The sequence below is a fragment of the Plecotus auritus genome (assembly GCF_963455305.1).
Source record: "Plecotus auritus genome assembly, chromosome: 5".
Classification (NCBI taxonomy): Eukaryota; Metazoa; Chordata; class Mammalia; order Chiroptera; family Vespertilionidae; genus Plecotus; species Plecotus auritus.
The window spans coordinates 45,065,215-45,088,406 of NC_137776.1; the positions used below are offsets into that span (position 1 = coordinate 45,065,215).

At 50.9% G+C, this 23,192-nt stretch overlaps 1 protein-coding gene across 6 annotated transcripts; it reads right to left on the reverse strand.

Annotated features, from left to right (window-relative positions):
- Window positions 1-688: 688 nt before the first annotated feature.
- HOXD3 (homeobox D3) lies at window positions 689-21,403 on the reverse strand. 6 transcript variants are annotated; one of them, XR_013960766.1, is made up of 5 exons: window positions 15,696-15,933; window positions 11,177-11,277; window positions 9,997-10,617; window positions 7,015-8,063; window positions 689-1,317 (listed from the first exon to the last, which is right to left on the reverse strand). XR_013960766.1 is itself a non-coding variant. In XM_080671454.1 (4 exons), the coding sequence occupies exons 3-4, from the start codon at window positions 10,532-10,534 to the stop codon at window positions 7,306-7,308; spliced, it is 1,296 nt and encodes a 431-aa protein (XP_080527580.1). In that variant the 5' UTR covers window positions 10,535-10,617; window positions 11,177-11,277; window positions 21,220-21,403; the 3' UTR covers window positions 5,162-7,305. The 6 variants fall into 6 exon arrangements, 5 of the variants coding, with proteins under 5 accessions (XP_080527580.1, XP_080527581.1, XP_080527579.1 ...); XM_080671454.1 differs by lacking the exons at window positions 689-1,317; window positions 15,696-15,933 and adding an exon at window positions 21,220-21,403 and having other exon boundaries at window positions 5,162-8,063; XM_080671455.1 differs by lacking the exons at window positions 689-1,317; window positions 15,696-15,933 and adding an exon at window positions 18,909-18,975 and having other exon boundaries at window positions 5,162-8,063.
- Window positions 21,404-23,192: the final 1,789 nt, after the last annotated feature.

Genomic DNA, 23,192 nt, shown 5'->3' on the forward strand with positions numbered 1-23,192 from the left:
CACCTAAGCCTCCTGCTGGGAACAGCTCTAATGTCAGTGACTGCCCCTAATCTTGGAGTCTGTCCCTTTCTGGTGTTTCTAAAATGAACCTAAAAGAGCTGAAATAAAAATACTCATGCAGCATGGTAACCATAGTTAACAATACTTCATTGTATGTTTGAAAGTTGCTAAGAGAATAAATCTTAAAAGTTGCCAAAACCGGTTTGGCTCAGTGGATAGAGCGTCGGCCTGCGGACTGAAAGGTCCCGGGTTCGATTCCGGTCAAGGGCATGTACCTTGGTTGCGGGCACATCCCCAGTGGGAGGTGTGCAGGAGGCAGCTGATCGATGTTTCTCTCTCATCAATGTTTCTAGCTCTCTATCCCTCTCTCTTCCTCTCTGTGAAATATCAATAAAATATATATTTTTTAAAAAAAATCTTAAAAGTTATCATCACAAGAAAAATTTGTAACTATATATGATGACATGTTAGCTAAACTTACTTGGTGATCATTTTGTGGTGCATACAAATATCAAATCATTAGGTTGTACTACTGAAACTAATACTAATATATAATACCTCACTTAAAAATATTTTTAAGTACTCAAATCCTGTCCTCACATAAACACACACACACACACACACACACACACACACACACAAAACAAACAAAAACAGGAGAGGCATATCATTGTGTTTGGTGTTTTAAGTACATTTTTATTGTTATTTTAAATGGCATTAAAGTTTAGCTCCAAGTTCAACAGGAGTCTTATCCTTCTTCCTCCCACATAAATACTCCTGCAGGTAAATATAACTAAACTAGTTCAGGCTCTCCCTTGAATTCTAGTCCCTGGGGACATCTTTCTTAAAACTCTTAAATGAAAGTATCTGCAAGAACCTTCAGACCCATTGGGGTTTTTGTTGTTGTTGTTTTGTCCTATTATCTGATATGGATTTGGCCCTTTCTGGGGGTAGAGCAGTGTTTAAGAGTGTCACTTGAACAAGCAGGAGGTCTGGGGGGAGAAGGGGATTAAGAATCACTGAGGGGCAGGTGTAGGGGCCAGGCATGTTGGGCAGGCGCTGGGCACCCTGAGTGGTCCGAGGGCAGAGCTGGTGGGAAGCAGTGCTGGGCCTGTGGGAGGAGGTAACTGGCCAGTGTTTTCCTCCGCCCTGACCCAGCAGAGTGCTGGCCAGGCTGCGCTGCTCGGGTGCCGTGCCGGGGTGGCAGGTCTCGCCCTCCTTTAGCGCTCAATCCCCGCGCCTGCGTCTCCTCCGCTTGCGGTTTCTGGTCAGTTCCCAGCTGGCCCAGACTTGCTCTGAAGGAGGAGGAACCGCTGTCTGGCGAAAAAAGTGCACACCGGATGATTGATGAACTCTTAATAGGACTAACCTCTCCCGCTCCCCCCACCCCACACTAGACACACACTGAGAAATCGTTCACCCCAGCCCCCTCCCAGACCTCCTCGCTGCTCGCGAGAGGGGGCTTGGCCACCAGCCGGTTGGGTGATTAACTCACCGTTTGTCTTTCCAAAGTGTTCCAGGTGGATTCAGGAACACCCATTCTCCCCCCCAGCCTCAGCACCCTGCCGCGCCGGGCGGAAAGCTGGAAGAAGCGCGCATCCAGCGTCACTTGGAGGCGCAACCCAAACTGGTCTTTGTGCTGCCTAATGACTGACCGCCTGACCACCCAGGGGAGGCGGGGGCTATTGTTACCCACGGGAGAGGGAGGTGCTCAGACTCACGGTCCACGCCAGCCTCCTCCCCAGAGTGTCTCCGGCTCCCAGGACGGGCGGGTGGCTTCCTTTGTATGTTCTCTGCCTGCGTGGGGAAGGCGTCGTTGCTGCTCCGAGGGGCAACAGACTGGGGGGAGGGGGGGAGGTGCCAGCTCTGCCGCTGCCTGGAGCTCAGCTCCTCCGACCCAGCTTTTTGTAGGGCAACACTTTGGACAATAGATCCATAAAAAGGCCTTCTCCTTATAAGTCAGGGACTGCTCTTCCCTCCTTCAAAAAGGCCCTGGTCTAACAGGTTCTCCCTCGAGGCCTGATTTGAGGCCTGGTTTGAAGCCTGCTTCCCCAGCAAAAAAAAAAACAAAAAAAAAAAAAAACACAAAAAAAACCACTTCATTTGTACCAGGGTTCTCCATGAATCCTGATTTAAATTAAGATCTTCTCCTTGGGCTCTTACTAATGTTAACACCCTATTTTCATAATTTTCCAGATACCATTCTTCCATGAAAATGATCCAGACTAGCTATAGGAACCAGTCAAGATATTTTGCCACAAGATCTAGGACAAGAGGACTTAGCCAATATCTCCCATCTCGCAGATCTCCTGGAGACCCTTCACCTGTTTCTGCTACTGCAAACGATTGGTCATGCATTTACCTTGACTTTTTTCAAGTGTGGAAACCTTTTGTTCACTGTGCATCAGGCTGGACTTGGCCTGAAAGTAGGTCTTTGGATTGTCTCTGACCTTTCCAACTTGCCAGTGTGAGTATGAGACCTGATGAAGTGTTTAGGTATAGGCTTTAAGCCGAGTATATAAATCCACTTGGTGCCAACTTAGGTCCCAAAGATAAGGGCATTTGTAGCTGGAGCCGAAGACAAGGGAACAATGAGAGCTAAGGTTTCATTCTCTGTGATGAGCCTCTCCACCACCAACTAGCACCACCAGCGCAGTAAGTACAGAGGATTCATCTACCCAATTATTTTTTCTCATCCAGGCCTTCTGCAAGGGAGATCTAAATGAGCCAGTCCTCAGAGATGGTGAGGGTGTGGCTGGTGACTCAGCCTTGGCTTCCTGTGCCCAAAGTGTCTAGGGATAGATATCTGGGAAGAGAGCAGGCTACAGACCTGTGGGAACTAGAGCTTTCTGCCCCTCTTTATTTTTATTTAATAGTCACAAACTTCTGTTCATCCTATTCTTTTCTTACAGTTTCTGAAAGGACCAAAGGAATGCCAAGAACTCCCAGATGAAGAGAACCTTTCTAGATTTGTAACTGGGACTAACCAAGTCTTAACTTCGGGAGGAAATTTCAACTAATTCTCAGGATATGTCAAAACAGGCCTGTGACTGCCCTTTGAATACTGAAGGTGTCAACAAGCTTCTGGCTCCCCCAGGTCAAGTAGAAGTTGGGTTCCTTCTTTGTTATTCAAACATACACCCACACACACAGCCACTTCACCCTCCCTAATGAAAAACCTCAACAGATGGAGAGCCTAGGCTCCCAAGCCTGCTGGCTGAGAAGATGCACTTCACTCAAGGGTCAGTCAGCTGGTACAGGGAGAGGGGGCTTGGTATAGGTAACTATAGGCTGGTTTGCCTGCTGTATAGGTAATCACTATATTTTAAAACTCTCTGCAGCAAGGTTAGCAGCCTCTGGGGCCTGGGAAACCAATTTGGCTAATGTATCTCTGATAGGGACTAGACTTGGGGCTGTACCAAGGGGAAAGTACTCTCTATTCTCCCCCTCTCATTTGAAAGCCTGTATAAAGAAATGGTACAAACGGATGGTTAACAGTGATTCCATCAGAGGTGGATTTTTCTGTCAGGTCCCTGATGAAGCTGAGGTCTGAAAGCCAGAAGGTGGAATATGTACTTAATCACCCTTTCTTACTGCCTTTCCAGGGGCCAGGACTACCCTTCAGGCTTTTCCTCTAGCAGCTTCCTCACCCCTCTGGCTAGCTCAATTGGATTTCTTCCCTATCACTTCAGGCCGGGGTCTGAGTTTCTCCTGGTAGCCAGGGCAAGCTCTGCCCGAAGCTCTTTCCCTCCTGCCACCCTCCCTGCTGTCCCTGCTGCCTCACCTCTACCTGGCTTTATTTCACACTTGATTGAAAGGAACGACTGCCACTCCCATCCGTGGGCGGAGGCTTGAGGCCCTAACCCTTTTCTTCTGGCCTGGGGAAGATTCCCCCACAGCCTCCCAGATCACCTCCCCCAAAGCGGTCACCACAGGAAAAAAGCAGAGCTGGTCAAGGCCTGAGTCAAAGAGGCATTTCCTCCCCGTGGGCAAACGAAGTGAACCTCCTAGAGACCAAGGCCCGGAGCTAGGCCAGGCCCTTCCCCACCTCCAGTTGTCGGCCTAGCGTTGCCTTTGTGTGGCCTTCCCCGCCTCCGCGGAGCCCGTGGGGAAGCTGCGCACACAATGGTGCAGCCGCTCCGGAAGGCGGGCCGCTCTGGGCGTCCTCAACCCCGCGCCCGGCGGCGAGGGCCAGCAGCCTCCAGGCCTTGGTGCGTCCCCTATTGTCCCCTGCGCGCCCGTCACGGGATAGGGTGGTGGTTTGCTTTCCTGCCAGCTTGCTCCTTCCCGCTGCAGGCCCTCCCCAGGAGCTGAAGCCTGAACCCAGAGCGCCGCAGCCGGCCGGGCTCCCCTCCCCCACCCTTCTTTCTCTGCTTCTGGCGGGGGGAGGGGGACACCGTTCTCCGATAGAGCAGCTATTGTGACCTTCCCTCGAAGAGTGGGAACCCAGCCGAGTGTGTACCGCCGGCGGTGGCGGGGGAGGAGGCGGCTGTGTGTGCAAACCTCGGGTACAGAGGGGAAATAAATAAAACTTTGCAACCTCGGGCAGTTGGGCCCTTCAGAGGGCGTTTGGTTGTGTTTAGACTCTGGTGTTTCCTAACACTAATTGCAGGCTCAAAGGGAGCAGAATTTATGGCGAAGGCCAGGGCAGCTTGTTTATAATTTATGAAGTTTTAAATGGCTGTGTTGCAGGACCCACTCTCGCCCTGGCTTGTGGCCGCGCGGAAAGCGCCCTCCCCAGACTCCCCACCCGCGCCAGGAGCGACTTAGTGTGGCCCATCCGAGCCATTCTCAGAAGCTTCGGGGAAGCTTTCTCCAAGAATGAGAGGGAGCAGCACATTTGTCCCAAGAGAACTCCTCCACCCCACAGGAGAAGGTACCTCCGGGCGGCTGCGGCTGCGGCTGCCTGGAGAGGGAGCCCCTAACCCCGCACTTCGTTGGAGTCTTAGCGTGAGAGGGAGCTGATGTCAGCCGGGCTAGACACCGTTTAAAGTCTAATCCATGAAACCCTAAGCCGCAGATGACACTTGGGGCCTTGCAGACACCCGCAGACTCAGCAGATACTCCTGCGGTAACAGACCGCACTGGAAAACGCCTGGAGCCATGATGCATTATGTATTTTTATTATTACTTATGGTAGGAAGAGGAGATGAGGGAAAACCGGGCTGAATCTAAACAGCCTAACAATTCATCTATTTAATATTTAGCCAGTTAAGAAAGATTGTTATCCCTGCAAAGCAGCAAGCTCTTCTTTGATTTCCCTAATAATTTTAAAAATAATTTCTTGCAAGACAATTAGAAATTCTGCCTATGGATGCAAGTTTCATTGAAAACAATTTTAAGCCTTGAAAGTGGGTAAACTATCCCTTCGGTTGAAGTCATTTATTCTTGCTGATACAATTCTACAACATGTATATTTTAAACCTGCTCAGAAAAGGTGAAATTTAGCAAAAGGATAACCCCCTCCCGCCCCCAATCTAACATGCCATTTTTTAAATGGCACAAAAGAACAAGGAAACTAAATGTTTTTTTAAGCCATCATTATTTAGCGAAACACAAACATCCAAATAGAAACGGTTGTTGCTCCACCAGAAGATTAGAAGTTAAATTATTTCCACACAATAGGAATTTCACCTCGTGTCACCAGGGATGTAGTAGGAGTTGCATTATTTGTCAAACCAAATAGAGATGTGTGGGCCGAGTTTGCGGAAATACAAAGAATTGAACTTCATCTGAAGGCGTTTTCCAAGTGCCTCCTCCCAGAGAAGTGGGTGGAAGTTGTCCACCCCTAGCTAAAGCCACACTATTATTTACAAAATGGTTCTAAATCCTTGGAGACATTTTTTGCCCATTGAGTACAAAGGAACAGGAGAAAACAAGGTGTTTATACTTATGTTCCATTAATGAAACTTTTATTACTTTACATCATGGGGAATGCTTGTTTTCTTTAGAAATGAACCACCAACCACTATAAAGGAAAAAGTCGTGACAGCATTTCCTAGAGAAAAGGCGTAGGTGCCTATCTCCAAATGATCATTTCTCTTTCTGCACCTTAACTTTTTCGTAGCTCAATTCTTCTTACGACTTCTCATGTGTCTTTTCTTTTGATTGTCAGTTTTCTTTCAAAGTTCTTTTTTTTATTACTTAACACGGAAAAGTGAGCTCTGGCCTCCCCAATGTAAATGCAATCTAAAAAGGTGGATTTGTGTCTAGAAAGACGGGTAGAAACAGCAAAGTAGGCACAGTACAAAGCTCTACCCAAATCACCCCGCCTGGAACATTTCTAGGTTTGCATCCTCAGATTCTTTCCCCTAATGTCAATAGCTGGGATGTAATCAAGTATCCCAGAACCAATGTGTGCACTAGATTCCAAATACATGAAAAAACGTATTTCAAAGGTTCAGCCTACTTGGGGGTCTTCCATTGAGATTGTGGGGAAAATAAAGGCAGTGATCTACTTGCAAGTGTGTGTGATTAACACAGATACTCTTCCAACTGAGAAATTCTTTATTCTAAATATTTGTTCAAATAGTACCAGACAATTTGAAATCAATAAACTGTGTCGAGTTGGAGGGCTGTGGCTGTTTGAGAAATGAGTAACGGGTGTCGTCTGACTCTACCCATGAAGGACAATTTGCTGTCTTAATCCTTTACATCAACTACAAACACCAGCCACGGTTACAACTGTTCAAAACTACTCTCTCAGCTAGTTCAGACCAAAGGGACTAAAGAGATGAAATGTGGCCCCCGAGGCCTGGGAGTGCGTTCCTAAACTGGCTGGAGAATTCTACAAGTATACACATAAATACATTAAGACGAGGATAAATAATCAGAGAAACGAAATGACTCGCTTCAAATAATAAATACAGATTGTTGAGTCCGATTCAATCCTTACAGGACGGGAAGGAGCATATAAATTAAGGTCTCTGCAACTAGGCTAGACACCGGCCAGGCCCAGAGCTCTCCAGGCTCTGGTCCTTCGCCGAGCGCGCTGCCAGCGAATCTCGGACTTACCTTCGGGACATCATTACCAGACTAGAGCCCCTCGGTCCGCAGTATTTGGCACTGTCAGGCTTACAGAGGAGAATCCTTGCGGTTGATTTATGGCGAGTCACCCAAAGGAGGATGCGCCTGGAGGGGAGGCCCAGTCGCCTGCACCTCGGCCGCTGTTGGCCCGAAACCGGGGAGGCAGCGACCAGGACAGGGCGAGGGAGGGTCACCAGCTGCCCCGCGGGCCCCCCCCCCGCCACCCGCCACCAAAGCAAAAGAGGTAATTGCGCCAGGAGTTCGGGCCATTGGCGGCCGCTACAGATGCGTCAGTTTGGGGGCCTCGGGCAGGCGTCCCTGAGAAGAGTGGTGGGCCGAGAGATCTGTGTAGGTGGGATGAGGGTCGCACGGTCCGTGGTGGTGGTTGCCGGGAATCTGCGCGGCGCAACTGTAGTCCACGCTGGCCGAAGACGGATGCGAGAGGTGGCCCAGGTTGAAGACCGGCCCGGACGCGGGTGCCATGGAGTCGACGAAGTTACCGCCCACGTACACCGGGCTTCCCTGCAGGTTGGCGCTGGCGAAGCCGCCGCCGTTGCTAGCCATGGGGTGGGGCTCGAACTCCGGCGCCGGGTACCGCTTCTGCTGCGGTAGGCAGCTGCTGAGCGGCGCCGTGTAGGCGGCCAGGCCGTACATGTTGGGCTGAGATTTAGCGAAAGCGGGAGGCGATGGCGCGTCGTAGGCTAGGCCGGGCACCGGCGGCAGCTGGCCCGAGTAGGCCACGTGGCCCGCCGAGCCCCCGAGCGGCGGGCTGCGCTCCGGGGACTGACCCGCTGGCGAGTGCAGGATGCCCTTGGCCTTCTGGTCCTTCTTGTACTTCATGCGCCGGTTCTGGAACCAGATCTTGATTTGACGCTCGGTGAGGTTCAGCAGGTTGGCCATCTCCACGCGGCGTGGCCGGCACAAGTAGCGGTTGAAGTGGAATTCCTTCTCCAGCTCCACCAGCTGTGCACTCGTGTACGCGGTGCGCACCCGCTTGGACGCTGGGCCCGGCGGGCTCTTGTCCTCGCAGCTCTCTCCTGGGCGGGGAGGGAGAAAGGGGGGACGCTGAGAGGGAGAGGTGGGGGCACCCAGGGCTGCAAAGAAGTGCTTCCCTGGTTCCCTCCTCTTCCCCCCACTTTAATCCTGGCTGGATTGGGGAGGGGCGTTTGAGAGGTGAGATTCTAAGGAGGAACTCACCGTCCCCTGGCCTACCAATCAGTCGCACCTGAAACACCCATCTGCCGTCTGAGGTTTGATTCCCTCTGCCCAACCCCTCCCCTCCAGCCTAGTCCATCATCCGGTCCCAAAGGCCTTGGAGGAGTTTAATGGGAGACTAGTAGCAGCTGATAAGGCCTCCCCTCTGCCAAAGAAGGGCCAGACTTCTTTGAACACTACCCTCTGCTAAGGGGTGTGGGGGAGGGAAGAGCCCCAGCCTGCCTTGCTCAGGGGCTGGCTCCTGGGCAAAGCACCCAGGAAGCATGGGCTGAGGGTGGAGATCTTAGCACCTCACTCCAGCCCAGCTGCACCCAAATGCAGGGAGGTGATAAGCCATAAAAATACTGCCCCAGGTTTTAGGGGACCCAAGACCAGGCTGGGAGCATTTTTAGTATTGCAGTGCTAGGACCAGCAGCCTCAACACTCTTTTCCACCACCCTTGCCACCTCTCAGCAGCTTGTCCACTCCCTCACTGGGAAGACAAATGGATTTCTCCTGGGAGGGAGGGCCTTCTCCTGCAGCTGGGAAGGAGGGGCGGGAGAAGGAGCTTAGGGCTGGAAGATACTTTTCCCTTAGGAGCAGCAGTCCCAGAGAGCAGCAGGCAAACCAGAGAACTGGTCTGCTAACAAGCTAGCTGCATTCCGGGCTTCACACTGGCCCTGGATGGATAAGCAAGTTCATCTACCTCAAGATAAGCCACATCAGAGAACACAAGGCCAAAAATTTTCAGGAACCAAGCCAACTGAGAAGAGAGAGGAAGCAGGCCTCAGAGTTCCTCTCCCTGCCCATCTTCTTCCACACACCCTGGATGAGCCTGCAGAAGATCTTCTCTACTCTAGGGTCTCCCTTTCCAGGGAGAGGAACACAACAGGAGGCTGTTTCTGTTTCAGAGCATATGGGGGGGAGGGGGGAGGGGAGGGGAGATGTCTGGCCTGTGGGCCTGGCTGTATAAGGCCCACAAAATTGAAATTGTTTGGTCTGGCCCTGCCAAGGCATTTGGGGTGAATTAATTAAATGTTTGACCAAATATAGCAGGCTAATTTTTAAGTTGATAATTTTGTATGGCCTGAGAATGATGTTATAAATATCCAAATGGTGCTTGGCAGAAAAAAGTCTCCCCACCCCTGCCCTAGGATATGCTCCCCCCTAAATTATAGATTTGCTGGGATGGGGAGAAGTGGGGGGCAAATAGATCCCTTGGTTATGCCTTGGAGGCCCTGGTTGGATTCAAGGACACCACTTTGTTATTTTATGGTCTTGGGCAAGTCACTTATCATCTCTAATAGTTTTCTTACCTATAAAATGGGAATATTATCATATACCTGCCACAAAGGGTTCTTTGAAAAATTAAATAAGATAATGCTTGTAAAGCACTTAGCATGTTCTTAACATAGCACTCCACAGACTTTAGTTCTTCTTAATTTAAGAGACTGGGATTCATGTGATAGGGACTATGTAACATCCTTAACCAAGTTTTGAAGGGCTATTGGATGGAAAAAAGGAGCTGAATTATGACCAGCAGCCTAGGAAAGCCGATATTAGGTCAGTATAAAGAGAGACCCTGTCACTGTAAGGGTATAACCCCCAATCAGGGACACTATAAAGAAGGGACATTTCTGTGTCAGTAGGAGGTTAGACATATGGCCTCCAAGGTTACACCTCCAGCCCTGAGTCTCTTGGTTCCTAGGAGAGCTAGCTTCCTGGGGTCAGTGTGGAGGGGACGTAGCCCAGGGGTAAGCTCCCTCAAAGAGCTACCTGCAGTGGTACAGCTGTTCTTCTGCTTGGAGTTCTGTCGGGACTCTTTCATCCAAGGGAAGATCTGCTTGCTGATGGTGGCTGAAGAGCCAGAAGCATTGGGCCCACCCTTGACCTTCTTGGTAGGCACTCCACCTCCAGGATTGGTGGGCGAGGAAGGTGGCAGGGTTGGTGGTGGAGGAGGGGGCTGTGGTGGCTGCTGCTCTGAGGTCAGACCCGGAGGCTGGCTGCCACCCCCACCCTGGCTGTTCCCAGTGCCAGGCCGCATGCAGCTGCCATTGAGTTCAGCCGCCTTGTGGGCTGGAGCTCGCAGAGGTGCAGAGCTCTGGATGGAGCAGGCAGAACCTGGGTATTCAGTGTCCAGAGAGTTGGCAGCAGTAGGGGGTGGAAAAGGCTGATGGGGGGCACTGTAGCCATATGTGTCAGTGGCTTTGCTGTAGCCATAGCCTCCAAAGAGTCCTGGGTTTTCATAGTAGGCAGCCTTCTGCATCGTGCACTCAGGAAGCTCCAGGGCCTGCTGACCCTGCTCAAATAACATTGACCACCACTGTCTCCGTCACTGCCACCTCCGATGTCTGCCAAATCCTGAGAGAGCTGGGGCAGCCCCAGGTTCCAGGTGACCTGCAGAGAAAAAAGTGAGAGGCCCCAGCAGCTCTGTCATTGGCAAGACCAATCAATATAGAGGTACTAGTTTAGTCTCTCTGCTTCTCACCCACTTAAAAGTGGGGGATCTGGAATTTTATGAAGTTCAACTTATATGAACCCTTGGAAAAGTTAGAAGGAATTTCTCATAAACATATGAAATGATTCCTTCTCTCTAGCTATGTCTAAGGGAAGGGGCTTTTCTTTTCTCTTCTTTTCTTTTCTTTTTCCAGATACAATTTTCCTCCTCCAAAGAGTATCAATTTAGCATTTGAAACTGCATGGAAAAGCACTGTGGCCTCATACATTTTAATGGCTGATTCTCCCACTTGACTTTGAGCTTCTTGTAGGCAAGGACTGTATCTTATTCATATATATATGTAATATCTAGCCCAGTGCCCCACATGTAGTAAGTACAATAAATGCTTGTTGAATGACTGACTGAATGGATCAACCACAGAGCCATCTCAGGGTTTTGACGGGCAAAAGAAATCACACTCAGAACAGCCAGAACTCTCAAAAAAAGTATCTCTCCCACCTGGTTTCAAAATCACAGCATCCTTCATGAAGACCCAGATAGTCCACGTGACAGGGTACAAATCAGCCCAGTTAGCTCTGTGGTCAGCACTGTGAAATCCACTAGGAAATAAAAACCAATAAGAGGACTTAAAGACTCCCAGACTTATTTTGAGGCTAGAAAATGTTTCTTCTTTTTCATCTACATTTTTTTTTAGACTCTTAACTTGGCTTTCTGCTACTTTTAAATGGATACCACTGAGAATGGGTGAAGAGATTTAGAATTTGAAATGCATGGAGCACAGGTGAAAAGTGAATGCTTTATATTATTACTATCATTTTTATCCTGTATCTATTGTATAGATATTATTATAGACCTCTGCTCTGGATCATCCATTCTACCACCACCACCCAACTCACAACCAGTGAGAAGCCTCTTTCAGTATGATGAATGGACCCAGAATTAGAAGGAGGGAAAAACTAAGAAAAATTCTATCCCTTTTGTGTCTTCTGACTCTTGATGGGGGTTTCCCTTCTCACCCATCCACCCTTCTCCTGAAAGGCTCCTAAGAAGTTAAAGTATAACTAATACCATTCAACCACTTTTTGTCTGCTCCATAAAGAAAACTCATAGGTCAGCTCCCTGGTCTTACTTCTTGATCTCTTCTTTCAGGCAGCTTTACTACCCCACACTCCCTGGCTTACATCATGGTCACCATGATGGACCATACTATCTACACAACTTACGTGGCCTACTTACTGGATTTGACCACTAGTTCCAAAATTGCTCCTCTGGTCATTCATCTCCCCTCCACTTTCACCAAAAAGCTAACCTGATTTTTAAAAAAATATTCATACCCTTCATTTGGTAGTATTATTGCCCATTTTTGTTTTAAAATATAAGCAAACATGCCATTTATCTTGATAAAAGACAGGTCCTTCTCAATGGGATAATAGAATACTAGGGTGTTATGTCTTAGGAATTGTTTCTACTATTGTTATTAAATGTATGCAATTAGGATATCTATCCAACAAAGATCGTCTTAATTTTTCTTTCTGTTCATTTTCTATATCATCCTCTGACTCTTAAAGTTACCAAGCTACCACCTCATCCTGTGACTAATATTTACATGTGTATATGCCCAGGCAGAAGTGCCAGGTACTCTGGGTTTCCTTTAAGTTTTGGTACTTTTCTGGGATCCTGCTTCCAGTCTTAAACTTTGGGCCCACTGGATGTCAAAATGGTCACATTTGACACTGAGACCACCAGAATCACTGCTGCTTCTGTCATTCCATTTACAACTGTGGAAGCAAAACATCCCCCTCTTGCCTCCTGGGTTGACCAAGTTTATCTTGCTAGGTGGACCAATCATATTAAAACCGCTTCTTCAAGAACTGACCAGGTCTTTGAAACAGATGGCTTTACCTATATATCTGTTCCTATGGCATATTCCTAGAAAACGCTCTGTGTACAGACGTCAAAAGTGCAACTACTGGGCAGCTTCATGTGTAACCAGAGTCTGTTCTCTGTTTTCATTGTATTAAGGAATTTCAAGGCCCACACAATGATGATTCGCCACCCTAAGGTCCATTTCCCCCATAAGCTAGGGCAGTAGGCTTCTCATAAATGGGAAGGATTTTGCAGCTTCCCCTCCCCCCACCAAAAAATATATAGTGCCCTAAAGAAACCACCTCTCCTAAAACAGAACCTGAGAATATTGTTACAAAACTGTTTAAAAAAAAAAAAAAAGCTCATTTCTTTCCAGAAATCCCTGCTCCTTGTGAACTCTGCTTGAACCTAAAAAGCAGGAATGGGTCATAAATCACTTGGACAATGGTCAACTGTTCAGTGGCTCATCTTTTCGATCACCACCCCCCCCCTTTTTTTTTTTTTCTTTAAGGCTTTCTTTTCTCGCCCTTTGGTATCTCTGCTCATTTGGGCTCCGGGACCCAAATGCCTTGGGGTGAAGACAAGCCCTGTAGGGGGAGGGGCAGTCTTCCAAGTCCTCAGCTGCCCTTTCCTCTCACTCCTCCCCTTCACCCCCCAGACCAGGAGAACCGTGCCTGGCAGCCTCCCCAGAACCCTGCCTGCGCCATCCTCGACCCTTCCGGGCAAAGGGGCGCCAAACGGGGGTCTGGCTTGTCCTTTCTCGAGGTCCCAGGGAATTGCCAACTTAGTCCAGCGGCCCAAGCACAGGCGGGGCTCACGGGTCCCCAGCGGGAAGGAAAGCAGCCTCTGAGCGACCACCACTGCTCCCCAGGCCGGCTGCTTTGTCCCGCCGCACCCACCGCGCCTCCGAAACAGCTGAATCCAGATACTTGCTCACTGCACTTAATTCTGCCCAAGATCAATACCTAATATGATACCGAATAAATAAAAGGCGCTCACAGCGGCCAGGGGACGGGGGTTATTAAGCAGCTGGAGCTCTCACGGTGCATATCAATGCACCTGTCATTGTGGTTTGTAACAAAATTTATGACTGCGAGCGCGGCGGCAGTAAACGCTTCAGTAAGGAAAGAAAAGAAAAACACTTCCCCAAGCCCGGCACTTTTCAGAAGTGGAAAACAGTCTCCGCGTAGGAGGAAGCGCAGCAAAAGAATGCCCTACTCCGCACTTTTCCCGGGGCCCGCGCCCCGGGAGCAGGGTGATTATATAAAGTGGCCGGTGCCGCCTCTTGGAGCAGCTCTGCTGGGCGGCCAGACGCGGGAGGGGAAGCGCGCAGCCTGTCCAGGCCGAAGACCTGCTGCCCGCCGCAGCCGGGGACGCCAGGAGGCTCGCGGACCGCACCGCGCGGAGGCCGGCCTGGCGCTTGCGGGCCCACGGCGGCCCAGGAAAGGCCGAGGGGCTTGGGAAGGGAGGGGGCGGCCGTCTCTGGGCTGTGACTAGCGCTCAGTGGTCGTAAATCACGGATGGGTAGAGTGGGTCCGTGCAAGTTGAAAGAGAAGGGGGAGGTGATGGTGTGCTGGTTGCTTCTGTTAGTCTCAATTTTTTCTAGGTTCGAGTTGCGTCTTCTCTCCCTGTTTTGCCTAAACCAGGGCCTTGGGAGCCCACAGATCTCGTTCTGGCAGACACGACTCTTGCTGGGCATCCCCGTAATTCAGTGGAACGGAGCAATGATTCTTCCTTCCTGTTGGCCTTGCTACTTCGGGATTTTGTAGCTACTCCTTTTCAGGTTTGCTGGGAAGGGGATATATTTACCACAAAGCTTTCTGCCCAAGTTCTCCTGATCTCTCAGCCCGAGCCTCTTCTGACCTATGGGGAGCCCTGGATGGACCTTCTAAATCACTCTTATTTAGCCCAGATAACTTGGTATGTAATACACCCTGCATTTAAGGCATTGGGCTCACTCCATTAAAGCGCCATAAATTTGAAGGCCGATGATCGGTTATCATGTAACGGGCTGCAGTTCACACTGAGGTGATCCACTTCAAATCCGCCCTTTTGTTTTGTCTTGATGTATGAATCCTGAGATGGCTACTTTGAGTTGCTGGACAGATGGAAATGTAGTGGAAATTATATTTTTAAGTCATGCCACTCACCACAATTGTATATATGAGTGTGTGTGTATGTGTGTGTGTGTGTGTTCTCAAATTTTGTCTCTAACTCTTTTTGTAGGCTCTTTGGGTTTCTTTTGATAGTCTGTTCAGGTGGCTCTGGAACAAAATAGGAAACTCTCAGTGGCTGTAGGTTCTTACAAACACTTACATGTCCAGAGGCTTTACCCCCTTAAGGGTGTCATAATCGATGTGACTATTGTAAAAGGTGCCTGCAGCCATTCCAGGTGCCTTCTATCAGGCAGAAAAGAAACTCGGTTGGCTCCTGGAGAGCGAGTAGCCTTTAACACTGAAATCCTTGGCTGGATGGGAGAAGGGGGATTTGGGCCTGAAGGAAGGATCACACCCTTGGGCAGGGGGTGTACCAAGTGGGTCAGAGGTTCAGGGAAACCAGTCCCTCTCCTCCTGCTCCAACCAAGCTCCAAATGCTCCAGGTTTCCCAATCCCCCATGCCAAGCCCACCTTCTAAGAGCAAAAGAGGGGGACTGTACAGAATTGGAGTGGAAGGGAGGCTAGTACGACATAGCACCAGAAAAGGATGGTGAATATGTAGATGGGTCTGGGTGAGTCCCGGTCAACAGCTGCCACAGCGGCTCCAGTAAAGAGGGTACTGGACACTGTTTCTCGGTTTATACATTATATGTTGATGCTTTCCCTGAGTTTATTTTATTCCAGTAAGTACCAACCACCCTTCTGGTCTGGGCTGCAAACCGACTAAGAAACAAACATCCCTTCCACCCTCACCAAAAAACAGTCCGTGCTGCACACCACTGCCAGGCATTCAGCAAGTACCTGCCCCAGGCAGGTGAAAGTAGAGACAATCCCCCCTCTTGCATCTGCCCTGTGCAATTTGTCCACTCACTAGTTTGCAAACACTAAACCACGCTGGGAAAGCCCCACACAAAGCATTCCGGGCCCTTCTAAAGACCAGAGCGCAAAGCCATAAGCCTTTGAAGTGACCTTTGGCTCACGCGGTAATAACTCACCCTTAATGAACACCCAACGGAAGCGCCTCGAAGAAATCCTGGCCCGGTAGAGATCCTAACATCACGCCTGGACTTCAGCTTCCCAGCCGGCTGGGATCCAGGGGGTCCTCTCCGCTGGGCTGGCCAGAGGGCTATGCGATGGAGGCACGATGTACTAGGGCCCACCGACCCGACCGGACCAGAGAATCCCAAGGCTGCTTTATATGATACATTCACGTGGGCAGACGTCAACTTTTGCTGCTTGATTGTTTTTTGTTTTTTATTGTTTTTTAAAAAAGGGTTCTTTAAAAGTAGGAGCTTCCCCTCAGAAGGAGGGCTAAATTGGGAGACCACCCAGGGCCACGATCTCCGGATGCAGGTAGCTAGATTTTGTTTCCCAGTCGCAGAGGAACAGGGTAAGTTTGCTCCTGGGAGTTCAGGGGTGCGCTTTGCTCTCTGGGTGCAAGAGGCTTGAGGAAAGTAAAGAGGACCCCAAGGCAGCCCAGAGCCCCCACCGCCTTTCCTGGGCTCCCTCCCCAAACCACCCACCATTCAGCACCAGAGGACTTCAGACCCTGCTTGTCCAGAATTGCAGGCTTAACACGGCTGGCTCTGGGCCACCAGCTCAAGTACCCTTTCCACAAGCCAGAAACTGGGGGAGCAGGGGAGGGAACTCCTTCTGAGAGCTATCATTGAGGAGCTAGTCCCAGGCAGCCCTGGCCCTATACCCCATCCCTCACCAGTACCACAGAAAAGTCTTTAGGATGGGGAGCCTTTACAATGGGGTGCGGATTATTGAAATTTTCGGGAAGTTATAAGTGAGTGCTCCATGGGGCCAAATGAAATGCTGCTTGTAGTAATTGGATTCAGCTGACTAAGTTGGCAGGCGCGCAGCTCCAAGGCAGCAAGCGAAGAAAAATGTCCAGTGACTCTAAGTTCTGATGGAGCCAACCACAGGCAATTGACAAAACAACTTTACTACTCTCCTTTCAAGGCAATGCCTCTAGAAGTTGGTCCCTCTCCCGCTGGTGTCCAGTCACAACCTAGATGAAGGGAGTGATCCTTGCTTTCTGGGTGCCTTTCTTCAGAAGCCCCATCTGGGACCTGGCCCGGTGGCTTCCCAGGAGCATGGAGCCCTTCTCTCAGACTCAGATTGCTGCTTACTCAGGCTTTGGCCCCTGGGAAAGACCCTGGATGGATTGTCCTGTCCTCCCCAAGCCAGCAGCCACACGACATAGTAAACAAAAGGATGAATGAGATGCTGGAGTCAAAATACAATTTAGCTTCAGTCCTGGTTCTTTGGGGAGAAGGACCCAGAAGCCTAAACCTTTTCTTTGCCACTCGTGCAGTCAAAGCCTTAGATTAGTGAGGGGAATGTGGAGAAGCCTCCCAAACTCTTCTGGGTAGTTTGGGGGTTCTCTTGAATTTGGGGAGATAATCTTGAGTGACACTTTCACCTTCCAAGAAAAACAATAAGCCAAGAGCAAAAGATAAAGGCGTCTGTATGTGGAGCTAGCTCCCAGAACAATGCAGGGAGCTGGCTGGCCACAGAGTTTATTTCAAATACATATAAATCAACCTGCCTGCGCCCAACCGGGCAGCCCAAGACACGGAATTAATATGATGCTCCATCTTACTTTGGCAGTGACAGTGTAAAAAAAGTTTCTTTTTATTCATTTTCAGCCCATTCTCATAACAGCGCTTTTACCCCCAAAATACTTCCTTCAACCCCAAGCCCCTCACTGACCCTCTCTTCAAACTGCCACTTTCCTTTCCCCCATCCCACGCCACACCGCCACCCTCCAAGTCTGTCAAGGTAGTGTGTCCTCCTAACCTTTGGGTAGGCGGGGAGCATTCCCACAAAGCGAGCCTTGTTACAATTAATCACCCGTCCTCGATGTATATGTAGAAGTGTATCTAGGTCTACGCGGGCTGCCTCACCAATTGGCAATAATCAAGATCACAGATTACACAAAATAAATCATATTTAGTATCCCGTTCAGGGCAGCAAGCAGCCCGGTGCCCAAAGATTTTCATTTTGCCATGCAATTGCTTACCTGGGTCCCAATTTATCACAAACCCGGTGTCCTCGGCCTCAGAGCGGGCGCCAGTGGGGGGCAGAGCTAGCCTTCCCCCTTTGTCTGCAGACAACACCGTCCCAACCCTGGTCTTGCGTGCTCGCTGACGCGGCCATATACCCAGGCACACGGAATTCCCGGTAGAACGGAACCAGGCTGAGGTTCAACTACCAATAAACGCAGGAGGAACGAGTTCTTAGTCCCCGAGCTGGCTTCGCTTGCACTGCGCACCCGTAGGTCCACCCGCCAGCTTGTCCGCTCCCAGGCCCAGAGCAGTGGCTACCCGCGCCTCCACCCACTCCTGGGTTCCTGCCCAGCCCTCCCAGGCCCCCCAGAGCTGGGGGTTTGTTTTGCTTTCAGAATATGGTCCTTTCTGTATTTGCAGAGAGCCCCGGAAACCCCCTCATAGTCCACAAATACAGACGCTGCCTTCAAATGCGAGCATATTTGTTCACGTGACCCAGAGAGAAGATTGTACTGATTGAGGCTGAAACTTTCACACCATCCAGCCCCGGAGTGCAGCCAGGCCTGGGGTCTGGGAGGAGGGGCAGGAGGCGTGGGATCCGGGCCCCTTCCCTGGGGCAGACATGGGTGGGTTAGAGTCTGAAGGAAAGCTCCCACCCATCTAGCTGCTCGGGAGAGACCTAGTCCCAGCTTGGCTGATGACAGTCGATTGGGGCGCTGGGAGTCTCTCCTCCTACGACCTCTGACCCTGGGCTGGCCATCCACAAGAAGGGATGGAAATTTAGCGGCCTGTCTTAGAGACTTCTCAGAGGGCGGCTGTGGTGCATGAGATGCTCAGGGTTCCCTTGGCTCCCCGTCTGGTCTGCGCCTAGTTTCCCGCATCCCCACGCTCCCACCGCTCTCCCCTTTCCCGGGCGAGGCGATTACGTTGTGGCACAGCGCAGGGTCAGGCCTTAAGGTAGGAGCCTCTAGCTCACAGACCAGCCCGTCACCTCACCACAACCACCATATCACCACTGGTTGGGGCCTTGGCTCGGCTCGCAGACGCGGCAGACGAGCCGCCACTTCTGAGAGCCGGAACAGGCGCAGACCCAGCTGGCCAGGATCCGGCGCAGTTCCCACTTTACACCTTGCTCTCTCCACCCAGGTCCTGCGCGGCCAAAGCAGGCCAAGGTGCCAAGCTGCCGATTACCGTGATCTACGCGCCTCCAGATCCGGGCAGGGCCAGCGGACTCCGCAGGAATGGCGACTGTCAGGCCGTGCCTTCCCGCTTCCTGCGGCGCCTCCAAGAAGGCGCGGGCCAGATGGGAGAGGAGGGCACTTAGGTTTTAGAAATATTAAATCAGGACAGGTTCCCGGCACTCTTCCAGTGGTCGGGTGAAATGTATGGTAACAATTCTGCATGTGGTCAGAAGAGTTAAGCTCCCCGCTGGCCAGGAGCCTGCGGCTGGCTTCTAGCTCCTGCCTTCTCGCGAGCCCCCACGCCGTCCCCCAGCCTGGCCTACACCGCGGCATCCCACCCCTGACGGGGGTCTCCAGCCATTTCTTGAAGTCTCGCTTTCGCGGCCAGCTCTGCTTCTTGGCGGCAATGGGCACCGTCGCCGCCGTTTGCAAGGTCTCCGAAGAGCCGGGAATAAAGGGGGTAAGGTCCTCCACATCCCCACTCCAGAGGCCTGGGAAAGTCCCAGAGGGCAGGTCGCGGCTCCAGCCCCCAGGCATGCCAGCCGGCCGGCCTTTTGTTCACCTGGCCGGGCCTGGCTGGAGGCCCACTCCGGACCCCTTTTGGAGCCAGACCGTGGGTGCCCCATTCCACCCCCCGCCCAGAGGACCCCGCCCCCGAGCCTTCCACCGGGGCGAGCAGCCGGCTGAAGCAAGTGTTAATCTCCAGCCAAAGAAGGGGGCCCCTTTGCGGGGAATTTGTCTCCAGGAAAGGATCTAAGCCTTCTTCAATCGGAGCATATGTTCATAGAGCAATAAACCGGAAAGATTTACAGTCCTCGCCCGGCCCCCAACAGCCTCGCACCCTTTCAGGAATTACTTACGATGATTTATCACACCAACCCGGGCAATTGTCACACTGATAAAATAGCCCGGGCCGGTGCCCGCCAAGCCGGGGCCTTGGGAGGCTGTTGGCTGCCAGGCTGCCAGCGGGACTAGGGAGGGTTTTTTTTGTGTGTGTGTGGTGGGGGGGAGAGTTCCTCTCCCGGCCTACCAGGAGATGTGGAGGTGGGTTAGAGTGGGTGGGGTTGGGGTGGGAGGGGAGCCAATTCTCATTGATAAAAAAGTGAGCAACTCGGAGAAAGCACCCGGAATCTGCACTGGAGTCACTTGCAAAGCACATAAACATTTGTCATCTTTGAATAATTGAATTAATGTGTTATTGTTTGAATGTATAATTCATAAGGGAGGAAACTTTGTCTCTGTCTGATGGGGAAATATACATACACCAAAAAAGAAATCAAAACACACTCAAACCCCAAACAACCACCAAACGCAGCCAGCCTCTCCTCATGGAAATTATTCTCAAAGCCAAGGAGAGGGAAGGAGGTCAATAAAGAGGCTGTCCTCCCGGGCATCCTGGCAGGATTTGGGAATTTTCGAGCTAGAAGAGAAAAGTGCGCTGCCCACAGCCCGAATATCCCGCAAGCTGGTGGTGGGATGGGAGCGGAGTGGGTCTGGAACCTCGAATCTCCTTGGTGTGCAGAAGGAAAAGGGCTGAAATGGGAGCAAGTAGGAGATCCAGCCTTTGCATCTGCCCTGGCCTCTCCTGCATCTCCCTTCCCCCGGATTTCCACTCACCCCAGGATCTCCCACTTCTGAGGCAAGGACTCCTCCCCACCCCCTCGCCTTTATTTTATATCTTTCCCCAAACTTATAAATACAAAAATAAAGGGGGACGAAGAGAAAACTTCTTGCTGGGATGACAGAAGCAGCAGAGCCTCGGTGGGGAGGGAGGGCAGCGGGAGAATCAACTCGGAAATCATTATCTGTTGGTTAAAACCTGCCTGGGGTAAAATTTCAACTCGATTTTATAGCCTCCTATTATGACGCAAAGAAAAATTTACGACCCTCGCTTGAAAAGAGGGCTGGGGCCTTTTCTCACCGGTTTAAGAATAGGCGGCAGATGCCGTGACAGCGACTATTGTTCCCGGTAGACACAGGCGACCGGGCAACTTGGGCCCGCGTGCGCCCGGCGCATCCCCCAGCCGGCGGGCTTTACAGCTCCTGTTGTCTCCGAGCAGCCCGCGAGCACCCTCGCCCCCGAGTCCCTTCTCTCTCTCTCTCTCTCTCTCTCTCTCTCTCTCTCTCTCTCTCTCTCTCTCTCGGTAATTTTTCATAAGTGCAAACCTTTGCTGAACCAAAGGTCACCATCCAAGCCACTAACAACTCGCCAGCACGCAGTTCCAAATCAGGAAGCAAAGGGAACTATTTGTCAGCGGCCCTGACAGCTAAATTCATTAAGGATTTAAATCTGAAGAAATAAAAGTCGCCAAAATATTTACCTGCCGGCTGCGCTCCCGCGCCCTCCACTGGGCCCGGGTGGAGGCCGGGGCGCCGCGCGGGGGGCCCTTGGGCGGGTGATATTCTTGGGATCCCTGCACTTTCCAAGTCGGAGAGAGCCCTTTGCGTGGCAGATTAATGACGACTCCGTGTTTCTTAAGGGACGCGCTGAATTAATTATTTCGCCAATCACGTGGTCAGGACTTGTAGAAATCTATTCTTATCATCTTCCTCGCACTTTGAAAATTCTCCGGGTTATGAAAGGCCCTCCCCCAGCTGCCAGCGAGCCGGGGCCGCCAGCCCGGCGTGGGGGGCAGGGAGGGCTCCCCAACATGGCGGGCGGCGGGAGGCGCCGTCTGCCTGCCGAGGGGCCGATTTACTGTACTGTACTCCAGCGGGCTCGGCTGTGGATTCGCTTCCTCCTCGTCCCAGCCCGCGATTCCACACACAGCCGTATTGATGTATTGGTGGGCACAGGAGGAGCCATTAGCCAGAAGACAGGCAAAGGACAATCATAGAATGTGTCTGAATATTTAAACTTCTGTCTGCGCACTTATAAATACACATGTCCACGCGTCTGGGGCGAGCGCTTCCATATATTAAGGACACATGTCTGATTTTACGCATTCTGCTCATTTCCTGTCTCGAGCAAGTCCCCCCACCCCCATCTACTTTGCAACTGCTGTCTTCGCCCCTTTTCTAGGAGAGGCAAAAAAGCCCTCGTGATAAAAATAGCGCAGGCCACTTTGATAATGGGGAGTGTTTATTGTCGTCTGGAAGGTGGAGGAGGCGCTAGGGGTAAGGAGGGGCAGGTGCTAGAGGCCCCACTAGGGTTGAGTCCCACCAGAAAAGTAGAAGCAGCCCAAGATTGCAGGCCAGAGGGGTCAGGTCCGAGCAGCCACCGGTCAGTACCAGCGTGGCCCAGAACCCAACACCATACACCCTCTCTTAGAGTTGGGGGTGGGGTGGGGAGACCTCTCACCCACCGTGTCACAAACAGAGGCTGAAGAGGTCTGGGGCTGATTGGGGCCACGAAGAAAGCCAACCTGGAGCATCCTTTTAGGCCAGTAACTTATTTTCCTATCAAAAATGATGCCCACCACCCAGCAGCCTGATTTCAACCCCAGACTTCCCAATGCTCACAAAATATGGTGGCCAAATTGGCAGTATGTATGTATGTATGGGGGAGGGTGTAATGATAGAATTGCTAAGCCTTACACAGTTTAACCTTCATATGCCAAGCACATTTCAGAAAATAAAAAAATAGTTTATATTGAATGCTAGCTGTCAGAAGACTTAATGAAGAATGCTTCTGTGGAGGCACCAAACAGGAGGGAGATTTCGCTATACCTTTTATTTCAAATATAGATCAATGAATTACATCAAAACTACAGGCAACAATTAGTATAAATAATACTTTAATCAGTGGCAGCAGAACATTGGTCAATTCTATTTAAAAAGCATCTTGTGTGAACAAACACCATGGGCTGACTGACAATGTCATCTCCCAACAAAAGGCTGCAATGGACAAAGTGAGATGGGAGTTCGAGGAGCAATGTCCTCAGCAAATACTTCATTCCCCCTAGTCACAACCCCAACACAGCTTTAAAAAAGCAACAGCACCAAAACAAACACTTCTGGCTCATATTTGGGGGAACAGAGTGGAAACAAACAAAAGTAAATGGGCACTGAGCCTTTCTACATCTAGCTTTCTCTAGAGCACGTTCCCAGATGGAAACTCATTTCCTTCCCTGCCCTAGGTGGCTGTGGGGGGAAGGAGGGGGACTGCTTCTTCCCTGCCCCACTCCTGTGGGCCCAAATGGATGCTGAGGTCCAGTTAGGACCTCTGGGTCGTGGGCTGCCCTCTGGGCCATCCAGGCTAAATTAACATTTCAAAAGGCAATTCCTGGAAGCTGAGAAGGAGAGCTGAGGACTTATAAACAAAGAAGTTGTTTCTCTGATTAAGTTACTTTCC

Bases quoted from the DNA above. Each gene is read 5' to 3' on its own strand.
- HOXD3 (XM_080671456.1), bottom strand. From the start codon at position 10,534: ATGTTATTTGAGCAGGGTCAGCAGGCCCTGGAGCTTCCTGAGTGCACG. The intron at 8,064-9,996 runs GTAGCTCTTTGA...CTCCCCGCCCAG, and splicing joins GAACAGCTGTACCACTGCAG to GAGAGAGCTGCGAGGACAAG.